The 22,488-nt window shown below is 39.4% G+C and overlaps 1 protein-coding gene across 7 annotated transcripts in view; it reads right to left on the bottom strand.

The window, feature by feature from the left end:
• Positions 1 to 22,488, bottom strand: part of COL19A1 (collagen type XIX alpha 1 chain) — a 316,775-nt gene that overhangs the window by 127,765 nt on the left and 166,522 nt on the right. For all 7 annotated transcript variants that reach the window (XM_037894282.2, XM_043542458.1, XM_043542459.1 and 4 more), the window contains one exon: positions 9,993 to 10,046. In XM_037894282.2, the coding sequence (XP_037750210.1) occupies positions 9,993 to 10,046 (54 nt within the window). The remainder of the gene's footprint in view (positions 1 to 9,992; positions 10,047 to 22,488) is intronic.

Raw genomic sequence — 22,488 nt, 5'->3', positions numbered from 1 at the left:
TAGCATACTTTGATAATATGGTATTATATATGATATATATGACAATAACAACAATTATTAATTCTAATTTTGCTGTACTGAGCCTTCAGCTATCCTTTTCTTAACAAACATGTGCTGTTTGCATATTTTGAGAACATATATAAGGGTCAAAAATATGGTTGGGGCACAAATAAAGGACTAAATTGTAGCATGATTTACTATATGAACATCCACCTCCCACTGACTTAAAACAAACACTTATTTCCAAGGCCAGAATTTTTTGTAATTATTGAAATCACGACTACGGAGCTAATAATGAATGAATGTTGTTGGTAATCTACTTTACAGCCGGGAAAAAAATCTTGCTGTCCACTTGAAAAGTATAATTTATTACTCCTATAGTACACTCACATTAACTGCCAGCGTTCAGCATCTCTATAAACATGAGCCCTGTAATTCAACAGGAAAAAAAACAAGAAAATGGCTCCATTTAATCAAAGCTCAGAAATTAAGCTAATATTAATCTACAAGTGGCATCTCCCCTACGTAGATACTGTTTCTACTGCCACATTGATTACTTAATAAGATTCTAATGTGGATACAATCCGTGATCATTAGAACAGAGTGCACACTGATCGTGTCACTTTTTCTTTGGGCTAAATTATGGAGCCACCATGAGCTTGAACCCAAGCATCTGAATGTAGTTTTGAGGACCCAAAAGCAGACCAAGCACAAAATTGTTACACTCCAAATCACAATTTGGTTCCTAATTTTCTCGTCCTCTGGGAGTTGTTACAGGCTTAGGGAGGGTTTAAATAAGGAGAGTTTTTTTGTTTTAAGAAAAGATGATACAGCATGCGGGTCAGATGGGATTCTCTAATGCTTCAAAGGTCTAGTCAAGGAATTTCAGGGTTTCACCTTCCTCATTCTGTACAATCTCATTACCTTGCAGTTCCCTAAATAGATCCCACTTTTCTTCTTGGTTTCTGAAGTATTTTTTCACTCTTTGGAAGATCTGGAAATATAGCTCCTCCTAACATTATGGCCAGTGCTGTTTTAGGAAGTATCCAGAAAAGGGTCCTTAAACTCAAGGCATTTCATACATTCCCCAACAAGCATCTTTACTGGCTTGCTTGTTCTCCAGATATTTAGGAAACAAGAGACCTGAAATTGCTCAGAGACTTCAGGAGCAAGAGTTGAGAGATACTTCCAGTCTTAATTTGATCATACAGCAAAGTAATACACTACTGTCAAGCCACCAACCCAGTGCAGGATCTATATTTATAACTTGTATATTCACATGTTTGGGCTCAAGTGATACTACCAAACTGCATCTATAATTTATCTTTTTGACATGGCAGTTAACAAATGATTTTAAATAATTTATTGATTTCCCCTTGCTCTTCATATAAATAACTTGTAGTCATTATTTGTTTCAGCGATATTGTTATCTTGTGTTAGTAAGCAATTATACAGATATGTCAATAAGCATTTTAAGACTCACATAAGTGGGATAAAACTAAAATTGCACATCGCTGGTAAAGTCTAAGGGCTTTATTTTTACTTGTGTATCATTCTTACTGCACATGCATGTAAAATTTTTAATGCAGACATTTTACGTGGGTGAAAAGATGTCTACTAATCATATTTCAATTTTAACAATAATGCATTTGTGTGTATCAACAGCAAGAAAGATCTCCTATTTTACCAACAACATATATAGCCATGGAGACATATCTCCCATACTTTTCACATTTATAACCTTGGGGGGAAGGGCAAAAACAATGCATCCTCACTTCAGTGGAAAGAAAAAGTCACTTGTTCTTCTACCATATAGAATAATAGAAAAAGATTGTTTAATTGACATAGTAGATGAGTACCTAAAGGATACAGGGTGGGAAGTGAGGGAGCAAAGTGTACATAAAGAATTCAGTAGAAAAAGTAATATTTGTTTTATGAACTAAAAATGGAGGCTTTAGAAAATCAGTTTTGCTTCAAACGCTCCAGCATCACTGTTTTACTGAATAAAATCAAAGACTGAAACCCAATGAGCTAAATTCTGCTCTTATCTACAGATTTGTAAATCCAGAGTAACTCCATTTAAATTAATATAGTTACTCCAAATTTACACCTGTGTAACAGAGAACATAATTTGACCTATACACTTGTGTGTGTCTGGAGGAGAAGCTGAGAGTACCTATGTGTAAATATAAATATCAAGGAAGTACCTTTCTACAGACAGGCTATAAAAAAAAAAAAGGAGTACTTGTGGCACCTTAGAGACTAACCAGTTTATTTGAGCATGAGCTTTCGTGAGCTACAGCTCACTTCATCGGGTGCATAGCATATCGTGGAAACTGCAGAAGACCTCTGTCTTCTGTCTTCTGCAGTTTCCACGATATGCTATGCATCCAATGAAGTGAGCTGTAGCTCACGAAAGCTCATGCTCAAATAAACTGGTTAGTCTCTAAGGTGCCACAAGTACTCCTTTTCTTTTTACGAATACAGACTAACACGGCTGTTACTCTGAAACCTGCTATAAAAAAAGTTTACTAAGAAAAAAATCCACAGAAGAGAGAAGTGAAGGCACCAGGATTCTACTCAGAACAGACCTACAGAAACAAGAAAAGTGTTGCCTACAACGTAGAGCAAAGAGGAGCAACTTCAAAGGAAAATTATTTTTATCTTTCCAGAAGATTTGAGCTCCTAACTGAAGCATGGAGAAAGGAGTCAACACCAATCAAGAAAGAGTTTATTAATCCAAGTGTGCAGAACTCAATTTTGTTTCTCACCCCACTGTAAGTAATTTACAAGAACTGACTCATACATTTTCTGGGACACTGATTCAGTGCCTTCTTGCTAAATAATTTTCAGCACAGAGTGGTAGAGTCAGCTATAGAAGAATTCAGCACATAAATAAACTATATGCATACTCAGAGAATCAGTATTTGTTCATAGTTCAGGTAAATTGAGCTTTGCAATCTTAGATGATATCAAAATTTTCACCATGAAAGCAATATCAAATACATGGTTCAATTTTTATGCAAAATATGAGTTATCCCTCTTTTTCCCCCTTTCCTCTCTCTTCATCCCATGAGATTGTTACACTGATGAGATTGTTATAGGAATACTATGTCCACAATTGTTATGTCCACAATTCAAGAAGGATGTTCAAAAATCAGAGAGGTTTCAGAGAAGAGCCATGAAAATGATTAAAGGACTAGACAACATGTTTTATAGTCATAGACTCAAGGAGCTCAATCTATTTAGCTTAGCTTAAGAAAGAAGGTGAAGGGGTGACTTGATCCCAGTCTATAAGTGAACAAAAATTTGATCCTTTGGCTCTTCATTCTAACAGACAAAGGTAGAACAAGATCCAATGGTTGAAAACTGAAGTTAGACAAATTCAGACTTGAAATAAGGCATACATTTTTAAAAGTGAGTGTAATTAACTTTTGAAACAGTTTACCAAGGATTGTGATGGATTCTCCATCACTGGCAATTCTTAAATCAAGACTGGATGTTTTTCTAAAAGATATGTTCTAGTTCAAAGAATTATTTTAGGGAAGTTCTATGGCCTCTGTGGGGTCCAATTAACACAACATCTCCTTCCACTTTTATTGCAAACCACTATATCTAATATGGCTCCTGATTTGTAGAAGGACTGAGCACTCACAACTGCAACTGATGTCACTGGGAGTTGTGCTTTGAACATATAAAGTGGCATACAAATACTAAAATAACAAAACAAAAAACTAACAAAGAACTCAGGCCTCTGGTGTCTCATGTTGGGCAGCCAAAGTCAGTGAATACGTTTGACAATTTTGGCTTTAAGCTATCTGTGCTGCAGTACCTATGCGTAAAATGCAAAAATACTATTTAACCTAGCAGGTTGTTATGAAGATCAAACATTAATGTTCATGAAGCACTCTTAGGTCTTGTCTACACAACAGAGTTTTGTCGATGCAAGTTACACCGACCATCAAAAACCGGTAAAATTATGATCGCTTGTGGGAAGGCAGAGTGAGTCACAGTGCATCATGGGTGCAGGCTCAACATCCCATGATCCAGATTTTTTCCATCCCATCATTCCATGGACTTCCAACTGTGTTTTGTGGCATTTTTCAACAGTCCCTGTTTACTGTGCACCTGCCATCTCTGTCTGAAAGGATTGATCCTGCACTGCTCTCTATGGCTAGTCATGTAATATATCATGAGCTCCCAATCTGAACAGGAATCCGAGGTGCCTGACTTGCTGTGTGCCAGCGAAAGAAAGAACACCAGATTACGTTTGGCATTCATGGAGCAGCTGTACACAATGGACCATTGCTTTTGGGCTTGGGAAATAAAAACAGAGTGGTGGGATCACATCGTTATTCAAGTCTGGGATGATGAACAATGGCTGCAGAACTTTCAGATGCGGAAAGCCAACTTCCTGGAACTGTGTGCGGAGCTCGCCCCAGCCCTGCAGTGCAACAACTCCCAAATGAGAGCTGACCTCTCAGTGGAGAAGTGCCCTGGTGATCGCTGTGTGGAAGCTGGCAATTGCAGACTGCTACCAGTCAGTCGCAAATCAATCTGGAGTTGGGAAATCCACTGTTGGGGCTGCGTTAACACAAGTATGCAGGGCATAAATCACATTCTGCTACAAAGGACTGTGACTCTTGGAAATGTGTGTGAAATAGTGGATTGCTTTGCAGCAATGGGATTCCCTAACTATGGTGGGGTGATAGATGGCATGCATATCCCAATTTTGGCCAGGACCATCTTGCGACAAAGTACCTCAATAGAAAGGGGTACTTCTCTATGATATTGCAGGTGCTTGTGGATCACCGGGGTCATTTAACTCACATCCACACTGGGTGGTCAGGGAAGGTGCATGACACGGCATCTTCAGGAATACTGGCCTGTACAGAAAGCTGCAAGCAGGGACTTACTTTCCAAACCAGAAGATTCCAATGTGGGGTGTTGAAATGCCCATAGTGATCCTGGGAGACCCAGCATACCCCTTACTCCCAGGGATCATGAAGCCTTACACTGGAACCTGGACAGCAGCAAGGAGAGCTTCAACAATAGGCTGAGGAGGTGCAGAATGACCATATAATGTGCATTTGGCAGATTAAAAGCTCACTGGCACTGCCTTTATGGATAACTAACTAACGATATTATTCCCATGGTCACAGCATCCTGCTGTGTGCTGCATAATGTTTGTGAGGTTAAGGGTGAAAAGTTTCCCCTGAGGTGAAGCATGGAGGCAGATCGCCTGGCAGCTAATTCCGAGCAGCCAGATACCAGGGTACTAGAGGGGCAAAACTGCGGAATATTCGAATCAGGGAGGTTTTGAGGAGCCATTTTGATGAGTACCAGTAATATGTCTTTCTGTAAAGCATTCTGTCATGCTTTGTTAACTTGCTGCCTTGCATGAAAATTTTGACGATTGCTTCCTGTAGTCTGCAAATCTTCCAATTGCCACTGTATTAATTTCAGCAGCAACCACTATGTGTAGGAGACAAATAAAGATTATCTTTAAGAGAGCATGTTTTTATTAAATACTAATTAACAACACACAGAAAACGGCGTAAAGGGAAGTAACAGTAAAGGACAGCGTCCTGATGTAGGCTCTCATAGCTGTGTGCAACTTCAGCTATCATTTTGGAAGCTGTCTGAAGGGGTGGAGTGAATGAGGTACTGAGATGGGAAGATGCAAGGAATGTGTGGGAGGGCATGATAAGATGCAAGGAGTTTGGGGAGGGCATGATAAGCAGTTCTGTATCAGCTGCAGAGGCGGGGGGCAAGCATGAATGTTTTCTGCCTGAAGCGCGATTAGGGATTTCAACATCTGTTTGTTCCTCCATCACTTTTATCATCCACTCCTGGCCCATTAAAAATTGCTTCTAGCCCTCCTTCTTCTCCTGCTTATTTTATAATTTTCATTTACAGTCTCTCTCTATGTCCTGTGTTCTTGTTTTTTGGCATCTGAGGACTGGAGCACTTCTCGAAACATGTCCTTCTTGCTGCTACTCGTCACTTCCTTATCTGGTGGAGGTGCTCCACCGGTGTGTAGGGGGTTCCCCTGAACGCCACATCTGCATAAACGTAAGAAACAATAAACAGAAGCATAATTGTGAGTGAACTCACGGCATCGAATCATTATAGTAAAATACACCTCTTTTAAAATAGGAATCAGTTTCTCTTTGTACCTTGGCAAGCACATAGCTCAGAGAACAACCCAAACATGGTGAGTTCAGGACAGGCCCAGGGGGTCACTCAAGATGGGTCATAAGGTCTAGGAGGCTTTCTAAGGGGATCACTGCAAGAAACTAGGGACAAAATGGTAAATTCTGCCACCATTTTCCATAGGCAGGGGTCATTGAAGCCGATATCTTACTCCTGAGGGTAAGCAAGGATACAAGGGTGGACTCCTGCATGCGTGTAGCATCAGACCAGGTCCCCATGCTGCATGTCTGTGCGCCGCTTTGGTCCCTGCCCAAGTGATTTTAGGAAACTTTTTCTATGGCAACAGGCAATGGGAGAAGGAACAAAGCACCTCTGCCAAGAAAACTTTAGCAGATGATTGGCGAGTACCTCCAGGAAAGTTTCCTAGAGATATCTCTGGATGATTTCTGTGTAATCTTGGTGTCCATTAACACACTTTTCCACAGGACTCCTACTGTGTAGCTGCATAGGGGAATGTGAAGCAGATGCAAACACAGCTAGTCATGTACATTTCTATTCCTCAGCCCACTTCTAGTGTATAACAAAGCAAAGGACAGCTCTACCTCGTGTAACCGAGTAGCATCAACTCAAAAAGATAACTTACCAGAGCTCCCCTCTCCTGCATCATGACTTCTGGGACAGACTTCTGGGACTGGCTTGAACCCTCCTGAGTCAAGAAGAGGTCCTGGCTCATCATGGCACTGGACGACCCTGTCACCTGGCCCATCTCATCCTCCAACTCGACTTCCTCATCCACCACTTTGTCCTCGGGGTTGAGTCCGCTGTCTCCAGTCCCACTGAAGCATCAGTGGGGCTCTTGGTGGTGGAGGTAGGGTCAGCACCAAAGATAGTGTCCAGCTCCTTGTAGAAGCGGCAGACTTTGGTGCAGCACCAGACCCATGGTTTGCTCCCTTGATTTCTGGTATACCTGCCTCAGCTCCTTTAGATTTGCACAGCACTGATGCATGTCCTGTTTGCAGCCCTTATCCAACATGCCACAAGAAATCTGTCCATAGGTATCAAAGTTCCTACGGCTGGAGCAGAGCTGGGACTGCACAGCCTCTTCTCCCTACAGATGCAACAACTCACATGTACTCCAAGCAGGAGAGCATTTGCTGCGTGGAGCCACCATGGTCAGCTGGGAAAATGTGATGTGAGGTCTCCATGCCAAGCAATCAGGAAATGGAATTTCAAAAATTCCTGGGCCTTTAAAGGGGAGGGGTGGATGCCTGTGTACCTGGGTGCACGGCAGTGGAGTTCAAACTGCTGACCACAGCAGCCAGAATAAGCATTGTGGGTCATCTCCTGGATGCCATTTTACAGTCACATAACCAAGCACAATGTCTACACTGACACTCTGTCGATATAACTTTGCTGCAAAAAGCTCTATGCCTCTTGCTGAGGTGGTTTTATTTTGTTGGAAAAGCAGGAGAGTTTTGTTGGCAGAAGGAACATTGTAGTGTGCACACTTCCACTGTTTTGTCGACCACAGCTGATTTTTGGCAACAAAATTCTGTAGTGTAGACAAGATCTTATAGTATGGTTCTGAGCTCCAGGGGAAAGCTCATCAGGAAATAAATAATTCTGTATTAAGTGCAAGGTTTCGATGGTGTGCAATAAATGAAGCACAGGGTCACATGAGTGATGAAATAAAAAGAAATATTGAATAACCACTGATTTGTCCTTCCTGTGCACTGAAAGAAGCAGACGTCTCATTAAAAATAGTATGTGACACAATAATTAAAAAGTGCATCCAAAATCCATATGCAGGAAGAGAATGGATTAAGGTTGCATGTACAACCTTAATTCTGCTATTTCCTAAATCTTGAGCACTTGATTTTGCAATCTTAACATTCTTTTAACATAGTTTTGTGTTTGTTTGTCAATACGTAATACCATATATAGAGGATGTGCAACCTGATTGAGACCTCATATGCACGAGGTTTTTTAGCATCCAGTTAGCTATGCTGATGTAGCTGCATTGGTGCAGACCCTAGACTTGCAACTGCTGATTTACACCAATATACCATATCTAATATTACATGCACCCACAATAGTGTTACTATAACAGTGGCTAAAAATCTCAGTGTTGATAAGGCCTGAGTTATTGTGGCTGTAAAAACCTTAACTTCTGCATTTCCAGATTTTTAAATTTATTTAAATTAAGCTACCACGATGATGCATGATTATTAATTATTATTATACTGGGTGGTGCAGGGCAAGAAAGTATTGCCATTCGCTTTACATTAATATGAAGCGCATGAGAGAGGGCATAGTCCACATCTATGTTGTTGCTGTTGTTTGGCTGAAGACAGTTGTCCGCATGGCTGTGACAGTAGGGGAAGAAGCACTTCTGTTTATACTGTATTGTCTATTTACTACTCACTGGAAAAGACACCAGCTAATGTTATGTATGAAATATAAGTGTCTAAGGGAAATCTATCTTCTCACTAAATTTCCCTGAATAACAAAAAGAATACAGCTACAATTCATTTTTCTAGCAGTGGACATAATGTTATAGTCCTAGCCTAAAAGTAGCACCACAAAATAACTGCATTTTAAAAGTTCAGATAATCACCACCGTCTGCCTTTCACATTATTGAATATAAGGGACAAATAAGTGTTAGTATTCTGGCAGTTTTGCAGACCTGAGACTCCACAGAAAAACTTTCTATTTAGAGCATGTAAAAAAATGGACAAGCAGACCTTTGCCATATCTCACATATTTAACTGCATAAAGTAAGAGTTAGAACATTCCCACACACATCACTGTGTACCAGGATCAGGCCTGTGGATAGTTCCACTGAAGTAAGTGGGACTGCTTTCCTGAAAAGAAATACCCCTTTGTATAGAGGCTACAGCATCACATCTTTACCAATCAGCATTATGCCTTTAATGAAAGGTTGTTCACAAAGGACCCAATAAAGTAAGGTACTCAACATCGTGATTCCCGTTAACTTTTCTGAAAAATGAGTGCCTCAATGCCCTGTAGGACTGGGCCAAAATTAATTGTGAATGAACAAACTTCAGAAAGTCACACTAGTTCTGTTTGCTAGGAAATCTGATATTTATCCAAACTTTGGTCTAGAATTGGTCTAACAATCTCATGAGAACAAACTCTCTCTTGAGTTTTCCCAATATTTTCTAGTTCAGGATCACTCATAATACTATGAGATCAGCATCTGTCTTTGTATTTTACTACTTCTGCTGGTACAAGAGGAAGCCACGAAATAGAGAGGCACAAGAAAATGAGTAAAAAACCCAGTTAACCCAACATTTTTAAATTTCACAAATGGGTCTAGATTCATTTCAAGTTTTGAGCACATCTTGGTTGCTTCTTATTTCTTTCTAACTGTTATCCATTTCTTGTATAGATAGTATCAACTGTGACATGCACATATCAAAACAATAATACTCTGATCATTGGCCCTAGCTTTAAGCAGTATAATACTTAGCATAAAAATCACGCGCTGACGTATGATATGTACCCTAGGATACCTTCCATTCTCACAACAGAACTGAAAGTTGAGATCATTTTTTTATTATTTTTCCAGTTTAAATTACAGCAGATGCACTTTACCCAAACTACAAATCTGTGCTGCCAGTCATTAAAACATTTAAGATTGTTTAACTGTTAAATCTCATTCAAACAAAGACAAAACTCACATTTCAAAGCTCAATTTGAGAGAATGCTTCATACTCAGCTGCTATCTTTTAGTCTTATTTTTATTGGTGCTCAGAAAGAACACATTAACCTCAGTTCACACACTTGCCAGTTGTTCACAAAGTTTACTCACCCTCCGACCTTCTTTCCCTGGTGGACCGGGAGGACCTTCTAGCCCTGGCAAACCCTGGAAATACAAACATTCAAGAATGTAACATTTCAAGATGATCTTGACTTAATTTGACTCAGCCTGTAACAAACCATACTTGTAACTAAAAGAAACTTAAAATGTTCATTACTGAAAGAGATCGCCTTACGTTCAGGACTACATTATGCTCATGTGTAAAAAAAAGTAACAATTTTTATTGATGATCGTAATACCAGCATAATCATATTATGCCATATAAAAGCCAATGGACCAGAATAATTATTGGGTTTTGACGCAGTACTGTTTTAAATATAGTTATAAAGGGTTTAACTATGATTTGTATCTTGTACTACCACATATCTTGTAAAGTCAGCATGCCACATACAAATTAGCTGGCTTCATTAAGCTAGGGGTTCGCACACTCTGTAGCTTGTGTAGGCTGAGCTTACTGCACAGCAGGGGCTCCTTGCACTCCTCCATCCCCCTCCACCATGAATTACCTGAGTGCTACCTTCCCATCCTGCTCTTTATCAGCATTCAGTTCAAACTCGGAAACATTAAATGCTTAATTTATATGCCAGTTAGCTAGATACACAAACACTCCTGATCCGAGAAAAAACCACTCTCTGCAGGTGACTCATACTTGATACAGAAGCTCAGGAATACTGTATTATCAATATACATTCATAACTTTTTAAATATCATTAGTACATACTTTTCACAATGATAATAATGACCAGTGTAACACCAGCTTTTATCTGACACCTTACAAGACTTATTTATGGATAAGTACCATGAAAGCAGTGTCTTAGGTGAAAAGTTTGTCAGTCCTATTATGTTTGCTGACACAGAGTAGTGAACCTTTTGCCAGCTGGCACCAATGGACCTCTGTGTCACACATGAGTTCTGACTGCCCCCCATTCCCAGGTTCCCATTATCTCCCATGTCAGCATCTGTGCATGCTGCAGCTTTTCCTATTCCTTTTTCTACCCCAAGCTAGGATTTTGTGTGTCCTCTTCCTCCATATCAGAGCCACTCAATTTATCTTCCCCACCAGGAACTATGCTGCCTGTCCATTCCCCCATACCAGTGTCCCTCTTCTCCCCCAAAGCTAGGGACTATGAGCACACTGCCATTGCAACCGTATCATTTGTCTGGGTGAGAAAACATTCAGCATATCAAGGGAGCATGGACAGAGATTAGATAAAGTACTGCTATTCTGTAAGGAGTTAATGGGCATCATCAACAAGTCTGACCTACAGCAGAGGTGCCTGAAGCTGTGGTTATGCTAAACCAATGGCAGGGACTCCATGTGTCCCACATTCTACCCTCTCCCAACCTCCTCTTTCAATTTTCCAATTGCTCCCCAATTCAATAGGATTCTGGCCAGTGATGCCTATAACATTCCCTGAAATATTGGAACTGATTTGATGCAGTGTTCAAAAGTCATCACATTACATACATACAAACACCTTCGAGTGTAGGGTCTTGCAAGCTCAGCCAATAAATAGCAATCCACACCATATCTCTGAGATCAAGTTTAGGCACTTTGCCCTGATCCTATAAGTGACTCTGGTCAACCCGTAAGCCCATATCCAGCCTCACTGTTGAGGTCAAGGTGCAGGGTTCTGGCTGTGCATAACAAGTCACAGGATTGGAGCCTTAGGTTTTTTATTTATTCAAGATAAACTCCCCTTTTGGCTAGTTAAGAAGTGTTGAATCCAGCCTCTCGTAAGTCAAGTTTTTAGAAAACTCTATATTTCCAGAAAGTGAATTAAAACATTATGATCTGTAATTCAGGCGATAAAATTGAGAAAAGTAATGAGGTTTAAATTGCTACCTCCCACATCTTCAAAAGATGGTATCACTTTATTAAAATGAATTGTATGAATTCAGTTTTAAATAAAAATTAATCTGTTCAAGAGCTTTCCCATTTATATAATTTCTCCACTCTGAATCACAACAGCTGGGAGAACGCCTCAGACTTTAATTCACTACATGATATTCTCTCACTTTAATTTAAAATGTTAACAAGTTATTGTTTCAGACACTTCAAAACTGCTTCAAACTACATTTATGCTGCAAACAATTTCAAAATTTTCTATTAATGGTTGATGATGCATAGTTGTTCACAAAGTCACAGATACAACTAAGAGACTAACCAATTTATTTGAGCATAAGCTTTCGTGAGCTACAGCCTTTTCTTTTTGCGAATACAGACTAACATAGCTGTTACTCTGAAACAAATATAACTGTTAACTTGCTAGAATATATTTGTGTATGTTAAAGTGAAAAATTTCCTGTGTGAACCAGAAATCATACAGCACTAACTGTAGTGAAGCTATGTAGTTTAAACACACACACACATGTATGTGTGTATGTGTGTGTATGCATTCTCTGTTAATGCTCCTCTACTTTAGAATTCACTCCTCCAAATTTGCCCAGCACTGTTAACATCCCAAGTACAAAAAGAAAAGGAGTACTTGTGGCACCTTAGAGACTAACCAATTTATTTGAGCATAAGCTTTCGTGAGCTACAGCTCACTTCATCGGATGCATACTGTGGAAAGTGTAGAAGATCTTTTTATACACACAAAGCATGAAAAAATACCTCCCTCCACCCCACTCTCCTGCTGGTAATAGCTTATCTAAAGTGATAACTCTCCTTACAATGTGTATGATAATCAAGTTGGGCCATTTCCAGCACAAATCCAGGTTTTCTCCTCCCCCACAAACCCACTCTCCTGTTGGTAAATGGCCCCACAGTATGCCAACATTTTTATGGCTGACTTAAAACAACGCTTCCTCAGCTCTCGTCCCCTAACGCCCCTACTTTACTTGCGCTATATTGATGACATCTTCATCAACTGGACCCATGGAAAAGAAGCACTTGAGGAATTCCACCATGATTTCAACAATTTCCATCCCACCATCAACCTCAGCCTGGTCCAGTCCACACAAGAGATCTACTTCCTGGACACTACAGTGCTAATAAATGATGGTCACATAAACACCACCCTATACCAGAAACCTACTGACCGCTATTCCTACCTACATGCCTCCAGCTTTCACCCAGACCACACCACACGATCCATTGTCTACAGCCAAGCTCTGCGATACAACTGCATTTGCTCCAACCCCTCAGACAGAGACAAACACCTACAAGATCTCTATCAAGCATTCTTACAACTACAATACCCACCTGCGGAAGTGAAGAAACAGATTGATAGAGCCAGAAGAGTTCCCAGAAGTCACCTACTACAGGACAGGCCTAACAAAGAAAATAACAGAACGCCACTAGCCGTCACCTTCAGCCCCCAACTAAACCCCTCCAACGCATTAATAAGGATCTACAACCTATCCTGAAGGATGACCCAACACTCTCACAAATCTTGGGAGACAGGCCAGTCCTTGCCTACAGACAGCCCCCCAACCTGAAGCAAATACTCACCAGCAACCACATACCACACAACAGAACCACTAACCCAGGAACCTATCCTTGCAACAAAGCCCGTTGCCAACTGTGCCCACATATCTATTCAGGGGACACCATCACAGGGCCTAATAACATCAGCCACACTATCAGAGGCTCATTCACCTGCACATCCACCAATGTGATATATGCCATCATGTGCCAGCAATGCCCCTCTGCCATGTACCTTGGTCAAACTGGACAGTCTCTACGTAAAAGAATAAATGGACACAAATCAGATGTCAAGAATTATAACATTCATAAACCAGTGGGAGAACACTTCAATCTCTGGTCACGCGATTACAGACATGAAAGTTGCGATATTACAACAAAAAAACTTCAAAACCAGACTCCAGCGAGAGACTGTTGAATTGGAATTCATTTACAAATTGGATACAAATAACTTAGGCTTGAATAGAGACTGGGAGTGGCTAAGTCATTATGCAAGGTAACCTATTTCCCCTTGTTTTTTCCTATCCCCCCCCCCCCCCCAGACATTCTTGTTAAACTCTGGATTTGTGCTGGAAATGGCCCACCTTGATTATCATACACATTGTAAGGAGAGTGATCACTTTAGATAAGCTATTACCAACAGAAGAGTGGGTTTGGGGGCGGGGAGGAGGGGAGAAAACCTGGATTTGTGCTGGAAATGGCCCAACTTGATTATCATACACATTGTAAGGAGAGTGATCACTTTAGATAAGCTATTACCAGCAGGAGAGTGGGGTTGGGGGAGGTATTTTTTCATGCTTTGTGTGTATAAAAAGATCTTCTACACTTTCCACAGTATGCATCCGATGAAGTGAGCTGTAGCTCACGAAAGCTTATGCTCAAATAAATCGGTTAGTCTCTAAGGTGCCACAAGTACTCCTTTTCTTTTTGCGAATACAGACTAACACGGCTGTTACTCTGATCCCAAGTTCAATGCATAGCTAGCTCATCTTTTTGATGATACTGTTGCTGGGAATTCAAGGGTTGGAAAGATTTTAGTTTGTGATTTTCTCCCCCTCCTGAATAGTGGTTGTACATAGGGGAGCAAGATGTTGCCTTGCTTTGTAATTATTTGATTATGAAATGTATTGTAAATTGATGGCAAGGGTACTTGGAACCTTGGAGAGCGATTTTTTTATGTTTGCTTGTAAAATATAAAATAGATTCCTTAAACTAAAAATTAAGGATCCCTATGCAATGACTTTTCTAATAACTTCAAAAACTGAGTGGTTCAAAAGCAGCCATTATTATATACCCTCAAGATAAAAAGACAGCTCAGAATATGACCTATAATCTATCCATTGGTGGAAGCAATTAGGTAAAATTAGAACACATCAAATATCTATTCATAAAGTAAAAAAATTAAATTTATGAATGATTTTACCGAAGACACTACCTTCGAAGACTGCTGTTAGCCTTACAGAGAAGTACAGAGTTTGGTCTTCCTAAACCTTAGCCATTTTTTGTCTGTGCAGCTAACTCTCCACTGCATCTCCAACCCAAAAGAGCTTTGTATCTTGGTCAATAAGAAGGTAAGTTTCTTTAAAAATAAGAAACAGTCATAACAAATATGACAGTGCATGAACCTCAAAAACTTATACATTATATAAAAGGAAGCACTCAGCACCTGTAAAACAAAGTCCTAATGGGAAAAAACTGTCATAACACAGTGATAACTAGTTTTGTAGCCAACATTTTCTGTTCTAAATCTATGCTCATTCTTTTTCTTCTAATTTTAAAATATCACAATTAAGGACAAAGAAACAGCTAAGGAGGTTTATATTCAAGGAAAAGGAGGAGTGCTGAGTGTAAATGGAAACTGGAATGGAAGAACTGCTCTGTACAAAGGGACATCCCCTGTCACTGAAATTTAGGTTTCATTAAGGCCTTCTGGTTTATAAATGAAAAAACAATATGTTCCAAAGTACCCAACATCCTAGTTTTAGAAATGTAATAAAATAGCAGCTACTGCTCTTTACTCAATGAGGTCCTAGACAAAAATAACTATACACCTTCAGTCACCTTCCAGAGTAACTTTCAAAATGAATGAAAGGGACAATTGTCCAACAGAGAGTCCTCCTCACTACAAAGGAAGTAGAGAAGCACCCATTGCTTAAATTAGTTAAAATTAGACTGGAAAAACTGAAGAATCTACCATAGTGGATAATTCTCTACTGGCAATGGGGTGAACTTAAACCTAAGGGCAGAAGAGCATAGTATCCCAGTGCATAGGAAAGATAGGAAGATGGCTAGAGACCAACCTGGCTTAGCCATGATATCTTCAATGATCTGAAACTCAAAAGAGAGTCCTACAAAATGTGGAAACTAGGCCAAATTACAAAGGATGAATATAAACAAATAACACAAGTATGAAGGGACAAAATCAGAAAGGCCAAGACACAAAATGAGCTTAAACTAGCAAGAGACATAAAGTGTAACAAGAAAACAACCCACAAATACATTAGAAGCAAAGAGAGGGTAGGCCTGTTACTCGATGAGGGGGAAAAACAATAACAGAAAATGTGGAAACGGCTAAATGATTTTTTTGTTTCAGTTTTCACCAAAAAGGTTAGTAGTGATTGCACGTCTAACACAGTTATTGCCAGTGAAAATGAAGTTGAGTATGAAGCTAAAATAGGAAAAGAACAAGTTAAAAATTACTTAGAAAAGTTAGATGTCTCCAAGTCACCAGGGCCTGGTGAAATGCATCCTAGAATACTCAAGGAGCTGACTGAGGAGATATTGGAGCCATTAGCGATTATCTTTGAAAAGTCATGGAAGACCAGAGAGATTCCAGAGGACTGGAAAAGGGCAATTATAGTGCCAATCTATAAAAAGGAAAAAAAAGGACAACCTGGGAAATTACAAACCAGTCAGCTTAACGTCAATAGCCAGAAAGATAATGGAGCAAATAATTAAGCAATCAACTTGCAAACACCTAGAAGATAAGGTGATAAGTAATATTCAACATGGATTTGTCAAGAACAAATCATGCCAAACCAGCCGGATAGCTTTCTTCAACAGGGTAACAAGCCTTGTGGATGGTGGGGGGAGGAGAGGAGCGGTAGATGTGGTATATATTGACTTTAATAAGGCTTTTGATACTGTTTCTCAACCTTCTCATAAACAAACTAGGGAAATACAACCTAGATGGAGCTACTATAAGGTGGCTACATAACTGGCTGAAAAACTATTCCCAGAGAGTAGTTAAAAGGGGTTTGCAGTAAACCAGAAGGGCATATTGAGTGGGGTCCCACAGGGATCAGTTCTGGGTCCAGGTCTGGTCAATATTTTCATCAATGATTTAGAGAATGGCATAGAGAGTACACTTATAAAGTTTGTGGATGATGCCAAGCTGGGAGAGGTTGCAAGTGCTTTGGAGGACAGAATTAAAATTCAAAATGATCTGGACAAACTGGAGAAATGGTCTGAAGTAAATAGGATGAAATTCAATAAGGACAAATGCAAAGTACTCCATTTAGGAAGCAACAATCAGTTGCACACATGCAAAATGGGAAATGACTGCCTAGGAAGGTGTACTGCGGAAAGGGACCTAGGGCTTACAGTGGATCACAAGCCAAATATGAGTCAACAGTGTAACACTGTTGCAAAAAAGAGCAAACATCATTCTGGGATGTATTTAGCAGGAGCGTTGTAAGTAAGACACAAGAAGTAATTTTTTCATTCTACTCTGAACTGATTGGGCCTCAACTGGAGTATTGTGTCCAGTTCTGGGCACCATATTTCAAGAAAGATGTGGACAAATTGGAGAAAGTCTAGAGAAGAGCAACAAAAATGATTAAAGGTCTAAAAAACATGACCTATGAGGAAAGATTGAAAAAAATGAGTTTGTTTAGTCTGGAAAAGAGAAGCGTGAGAGGGGACATGATAACAGTTTTCAAGCACATAAAAGGTTGTTACAAGGAAGAGGGAGAACAATTGTTCTCCTTAACCTCTAAGGACAAGAAGCAATGGGCTTAAATTGCAGCAAGGGTGCCTTAGGTTGGACATTAGTAAAAAAATTCCTAACTGTCAGGGTTGTTAAGCACTGAAATAAATTACCTAGGGAGGTTGTGGAATCTCCATCATTGGAGATTTTTAAAAGCAGGTTAGACAAACACCTGTTAGGATCGTCTAGATAATGCTTGGTCCTGTCATGAGTTCAGGGAGCTGGACTAGATGACCTAACAATGTCCCTTCCAGTCCTCAGGTTTCAGAGTAGCAGCCGTGTTAGTCTGTATTCGCAAAAAGAAAAGGAGTACTTGTGGCACCTTAGAGACTAACCAATTTATTTGAGCATAAGCTTTCGTGAGCTACAGCTTCCGATGAAGTGAGCTGTAGCTCACGAAAGCTTATGCTCAAATAAATTGGTTAGTCTCTAACGTGCCACTGGTACTCCTTTTCTTCTTCCTTCCAGTCCTATGATTCTATGTCTTTTCTATGTCTAACTTCTATGATTCTAATAAGGAAATCAAAGGCTAGATTTTGGAGTAACGGACATAACAGTAGAGGAAATCCAGAAAAAGAACTCCCCACCTGTTTGAGAGAGATGTTGTGCATCCACCCCATCTCACCTCATGAAATGCTCTCTTGATAATAAACTCTGTCAGTTTGGGATGGGAAAACCTGTGTCTGGGAGGAGGTGGTCTGTTTTACCCGTGTCACCACTTCCTAGCAAACATGTTTAGCAATACCCACAGGAACTAAGGTGACCACATCAACCTTAATTCTCATGTGGTCCTGTTCTGCACTGCTATATCTTCTTGGAGACGACAATGAGGTGTGGTAAGATGTAAGTATCAGTACTCTAGATGGGGTCATGTTTTGGCAGGGGAAATAGAGGGCAGCCTTCCACAGATGGCCTGAGATTCATGGGATTTTTCTGAAAATCTTGAGAAAGTCATGCTCTGTACCCACTTTGCGGACAAGTGAACCCCACTACAACCCAACTGGATGATCTCTTTGAAACTCAGTGAAAGTTTTCTAAACTTCCTTTGCCCTCCTGCAGGTTCTTCCATGGGAGGACATGACATGACCCAAAGACTAAAGCTATATATGTTTATATACATTTATTTTAGGGTTTCATATGTACAAAGTCCAATACGCAACATGTAAAAATTGGCCAAACAAGTTACTGCCCTGAGACAGTACAATCTAAGGGCACAAGCAGATCAAATACAGAACAAGGGGTATATGCAGTCTCTATTGCCAATACCTTTCATGGAACTGACAGGCTTCTAGGAGGCTTTCTAAAAAAGGAGGCAGAGTGTGCTTGGTGAAAGTTAAATGAGAGAAGGACACTAAGATGTATCATGAAAAAGAAACAAAATCAAGAGTTTCAGGAATGGGCAAAGGAGGCATCAATCAGGAACCTTGCGAAGAACACAGAGGGTGAATAGGGGCTTAAAAAGAGATTAAATAAGATACATAGGTAGATGTTGAGTTGTGCAAAGCCTTGAAAATGAAGTTGAGTCGCCTAAACTTGAAGCAGAGAAAAGTGGAAATTTATAAAGGAATTTGCAACAGACTAGTGGGCAAGAGAAAGGATCTTGGTTGTAGTGTTTGGGTTAGATACGCAGCAACAAGGGGGTTTCAGTAAATAAAGTGACAGATGATAGAGATGTGGACTAAGCTGTTAGCAGTGGGAATGGAAGGGGAATGCTGGATTTTCAAAATGGTATAGAAGTAGCGGTGAATCTTTTAAATTAATCTGAAAACTCACACATTTGTATGCAGTGTTATTGTAGCCAAGTCGGTACCAGGATATCAGAGAGACAAAGTACGTAATATCTTTTATTGGACCAACTTTTGTCAGTGAGAGAGACAAGCTTTTGAGTTTGTCACCTGAAGAACTCTGTGTAAGCTTGTCTCTCTCACCAACAAAAATTAGACCAACAAAAGACATGAGCTCACTCACCTTCTCTCTTTAACTCACATACTGTAAAATCTCACACAGAGCACAGAATCTATAATTTTAATATTTTAACACCACAATTCCCATACATAAGTTTCATGGGCTAACATGGAAGAATCTGTATGAGTTTTGTTAAATATCTTGAATGAATCATTACAATGTGTGTAGGTTTCTTGCATTATAGTTACTGATGACACATAGTAATTGTTAAAATTTTCAGCTGATCATATCCTAAATCAACATTTTTGACAAGTAATTGGAGATAGAGTATATAAGAGTTATTAAACCTTAGCTGAGAGAAAAGACATGTGTTTGGCAATGATGGAAGTATGTGACTAGCAGTGCAATCTTGTTAAACTGTTTGTAGTTTCAGACGGTATCTACTGAAGTGTGTTAGATTTCATAAAACCTCCCTATTATAAGCTGCTCACTACAGGATAAAGAGTAAAATCTTCTCATGTGACCATGAAGACACAAAAAAAGTTTGCATTGATTTAACAGGTATTTAAAAATGTTTACAGAAACACAGCAGATGTCTGCTTACTACATTTAATGGTTCAAATTAATTACATTAGAACATGTTTTGAACAAAAGCAAAGTACTAATCATAACCTCAGTCAATTATGAAAAGCAGCTGAAGTTGACAAGTGAAGTTACTTACAGACATTATTCATATTACTTACTTCCTGAGTCAACTTACAGCCCATGCCAAAAACACAGTACAACAAAAATATTATACAAGTGTATTTTAAGTATATAAAAGTTAGTACAGAGTGTGTCTGATGGTTCTTGAAACATGAGATTGGGCAGGATCTCCATAAACTCTTTGTTCTGCTGAAGTGGATTCCATGCACGGCGACTTCCATTATTAGCACAAAAAATAAATGCATCAGTCTCACTGAAGTATGGAACTGCTTCTTCATGATTCATTCACAGATTAATTCAATAAAAAAAATGTAGGTACAAAACTCATATTATAGATTTTATTTTTTTCTCATTATGAAGCAGTCAGATTCTTAGGTGAATCCAATTCTAACAGTAATTTCTGCAAGACAGCAGGTAAACTATATGTGGAGTTTAGGGAGACGAGTCAAAAGTACCCAAAAATCTAAATCAGGCATGCGGAACCATCTCTCATAGCGATGTGTGAACAGATCACTTCCCCGTGTTTGGAATGTGTGAGTTTTTATAATATTTAACTAAATAATAATAAACCTTTCTAGGACTCAGCTGTCACGGACATTACTTAGTTGTTCAGCTGGCAATAATAAATTTCTAAACAAAAATGTATGTTGACTCTGTAAATGGAATTATTCAAATACCATAGAACCAGATCTGCTCTCATTTACATGATAGGGAGTAACAGAGCAGAATTTGGCCCTTTCTCTGTATTTTCCTTTACAGATGGATCAGTGATGTCTACTACCATGTGCTGATGTTGAACTGCATGCACATTTCTCATTGGTATGAATGGAAGTCCTGACTTGGATAGAAGGCACTATATGGCCCTGACTCTTGCAAGGATCAATGGTAACATGACATTAATTAGCACAAGTAGTACCAGGAATTTACTATCATGATTAAAAGGTGACCATTAATGTCAACCATAATTTTGAAGTAACAAAAGGCTGCTGCATGCTGGAGGGAGCAAAGAGCCTTCCCTGGACTTGCATGGCATGCTAAGAATCACAGCCACTATGCTCAAACAACCACAGGGGGTTGCCACTGTATAATTTGGCTAAACTGGGGAAGGAAGGGACAGGAAGTAAGCAGAGTTTTTGTTTGACTCCACTACTTCTCAGCTAGATATGCTGGCTTGAGGCCCTTAATGCCATACTCATCCTTTAAAGGGGTGTTGCGAACTCCAGCGCAACCTAAAGCCCTCAACATACACACTATCTCTGAGCCAGGGTGCTGCCGCTCTGCCTTGCCTCTAATGCGGGGCTGTGTCTAAATGCCATGAACGACTCACTATGAGCAATATATTGTTTTATAGCGGAACCCCTATTTTATGAACTAATTGGGGACTGAGCAAAAATTGAAATGCTCACAAAACTGAACATCTCAAAATTATAGAAGGTACAGTGCGTAAATTAATTTATTAATCATTCAATTATAGTGTATGTTACAAATGTACACAGTATGCCTGACTTTTCTTTGTGACAACTGCATCTCTTCTTTCCCACCAAATCTGTCTTTTTCAAAACCATACTTGAAAGGAGGCTGACAGATTTAAGTTGCATTGGATGGCAGAAAGATAAGATCAATGTTCATGAAATCAGGGTTCTACTATAGGTCACATTTACTTTCTTCACCATAGTACCCCAAATTTTATGAGGAAATTCGATCAATATTTCTTTAAAATATCCATGTGAGATTAATTTAATCTAAATGGGACCTGACCCTGCATTCAAAACTCACTGAAGTATATGGAAGTTCCATATGCAGAGCAGCTACAGGATCAGGGCCTATACGGCTCCTACTGAAATCAACAGGTGTTTTGCAGACTCCAGTTCTATCACTGGTTACTCTGTCACCACTCCACAGACTTCAGTAAGTATCGAAGCAGAATTTAGCCCTAACTGTGTATATCAGACTACATCAAAATATGGCCTACTACATTTTTATAATATATTACTGAAGCAAACAAAACTATAATCTCATTTTCCTATGGGTGTGTAATTTCTACACCTTTTTCAGATAGTGGAGCTTTAAATCTATTTTAATTTATTTTCAACAGAGACCATCATTTCAATAAGAAATGGACAGAACTATGTCATAAAAATTCATAGTTTATGAACCTAGCACTTTTACTAGACAAGGGTTTATTTTGTAAGCCAAAAAAATGCATAATTTAAACTCCTGAAAGAGAGTCACTTGAAATGCCTCTTTACATTGAAGTGCACTAGTAATAGAAAGGAACAGGGAACTATTCTCACATCATTCTTCTAATGAAAGACACATAAATCATTTCCATGTCAACTGAGCAGACTGCAGGTTTTTACAAAACATATATCTTCTCTGAGACCAAAACATAAATCTTCCCTCTGGCCCTAAGCACCAGCTCTCCTGTATTACTGCACAGAGGAGATAAAAATAAAAAT

This window comes from Chelonia mydas, chromosome 3 (genome assembly GCF_015237465.2).
Source record: "Chelonia mydas isolate rCheMyd1 chromosome 3, rCheMyd1.pri.v2, whole genome shotgun sequence".
Classification (NCBI taxonomy): domain Eukaryota; kingdom Metazoa; phylum Chordata; order Testudines; family Cheloniidae; genus Chelonia; species Chelonia mydas.
This window is presented reverse-complemented; position numbering and strand designations above follow the sequence as displayed.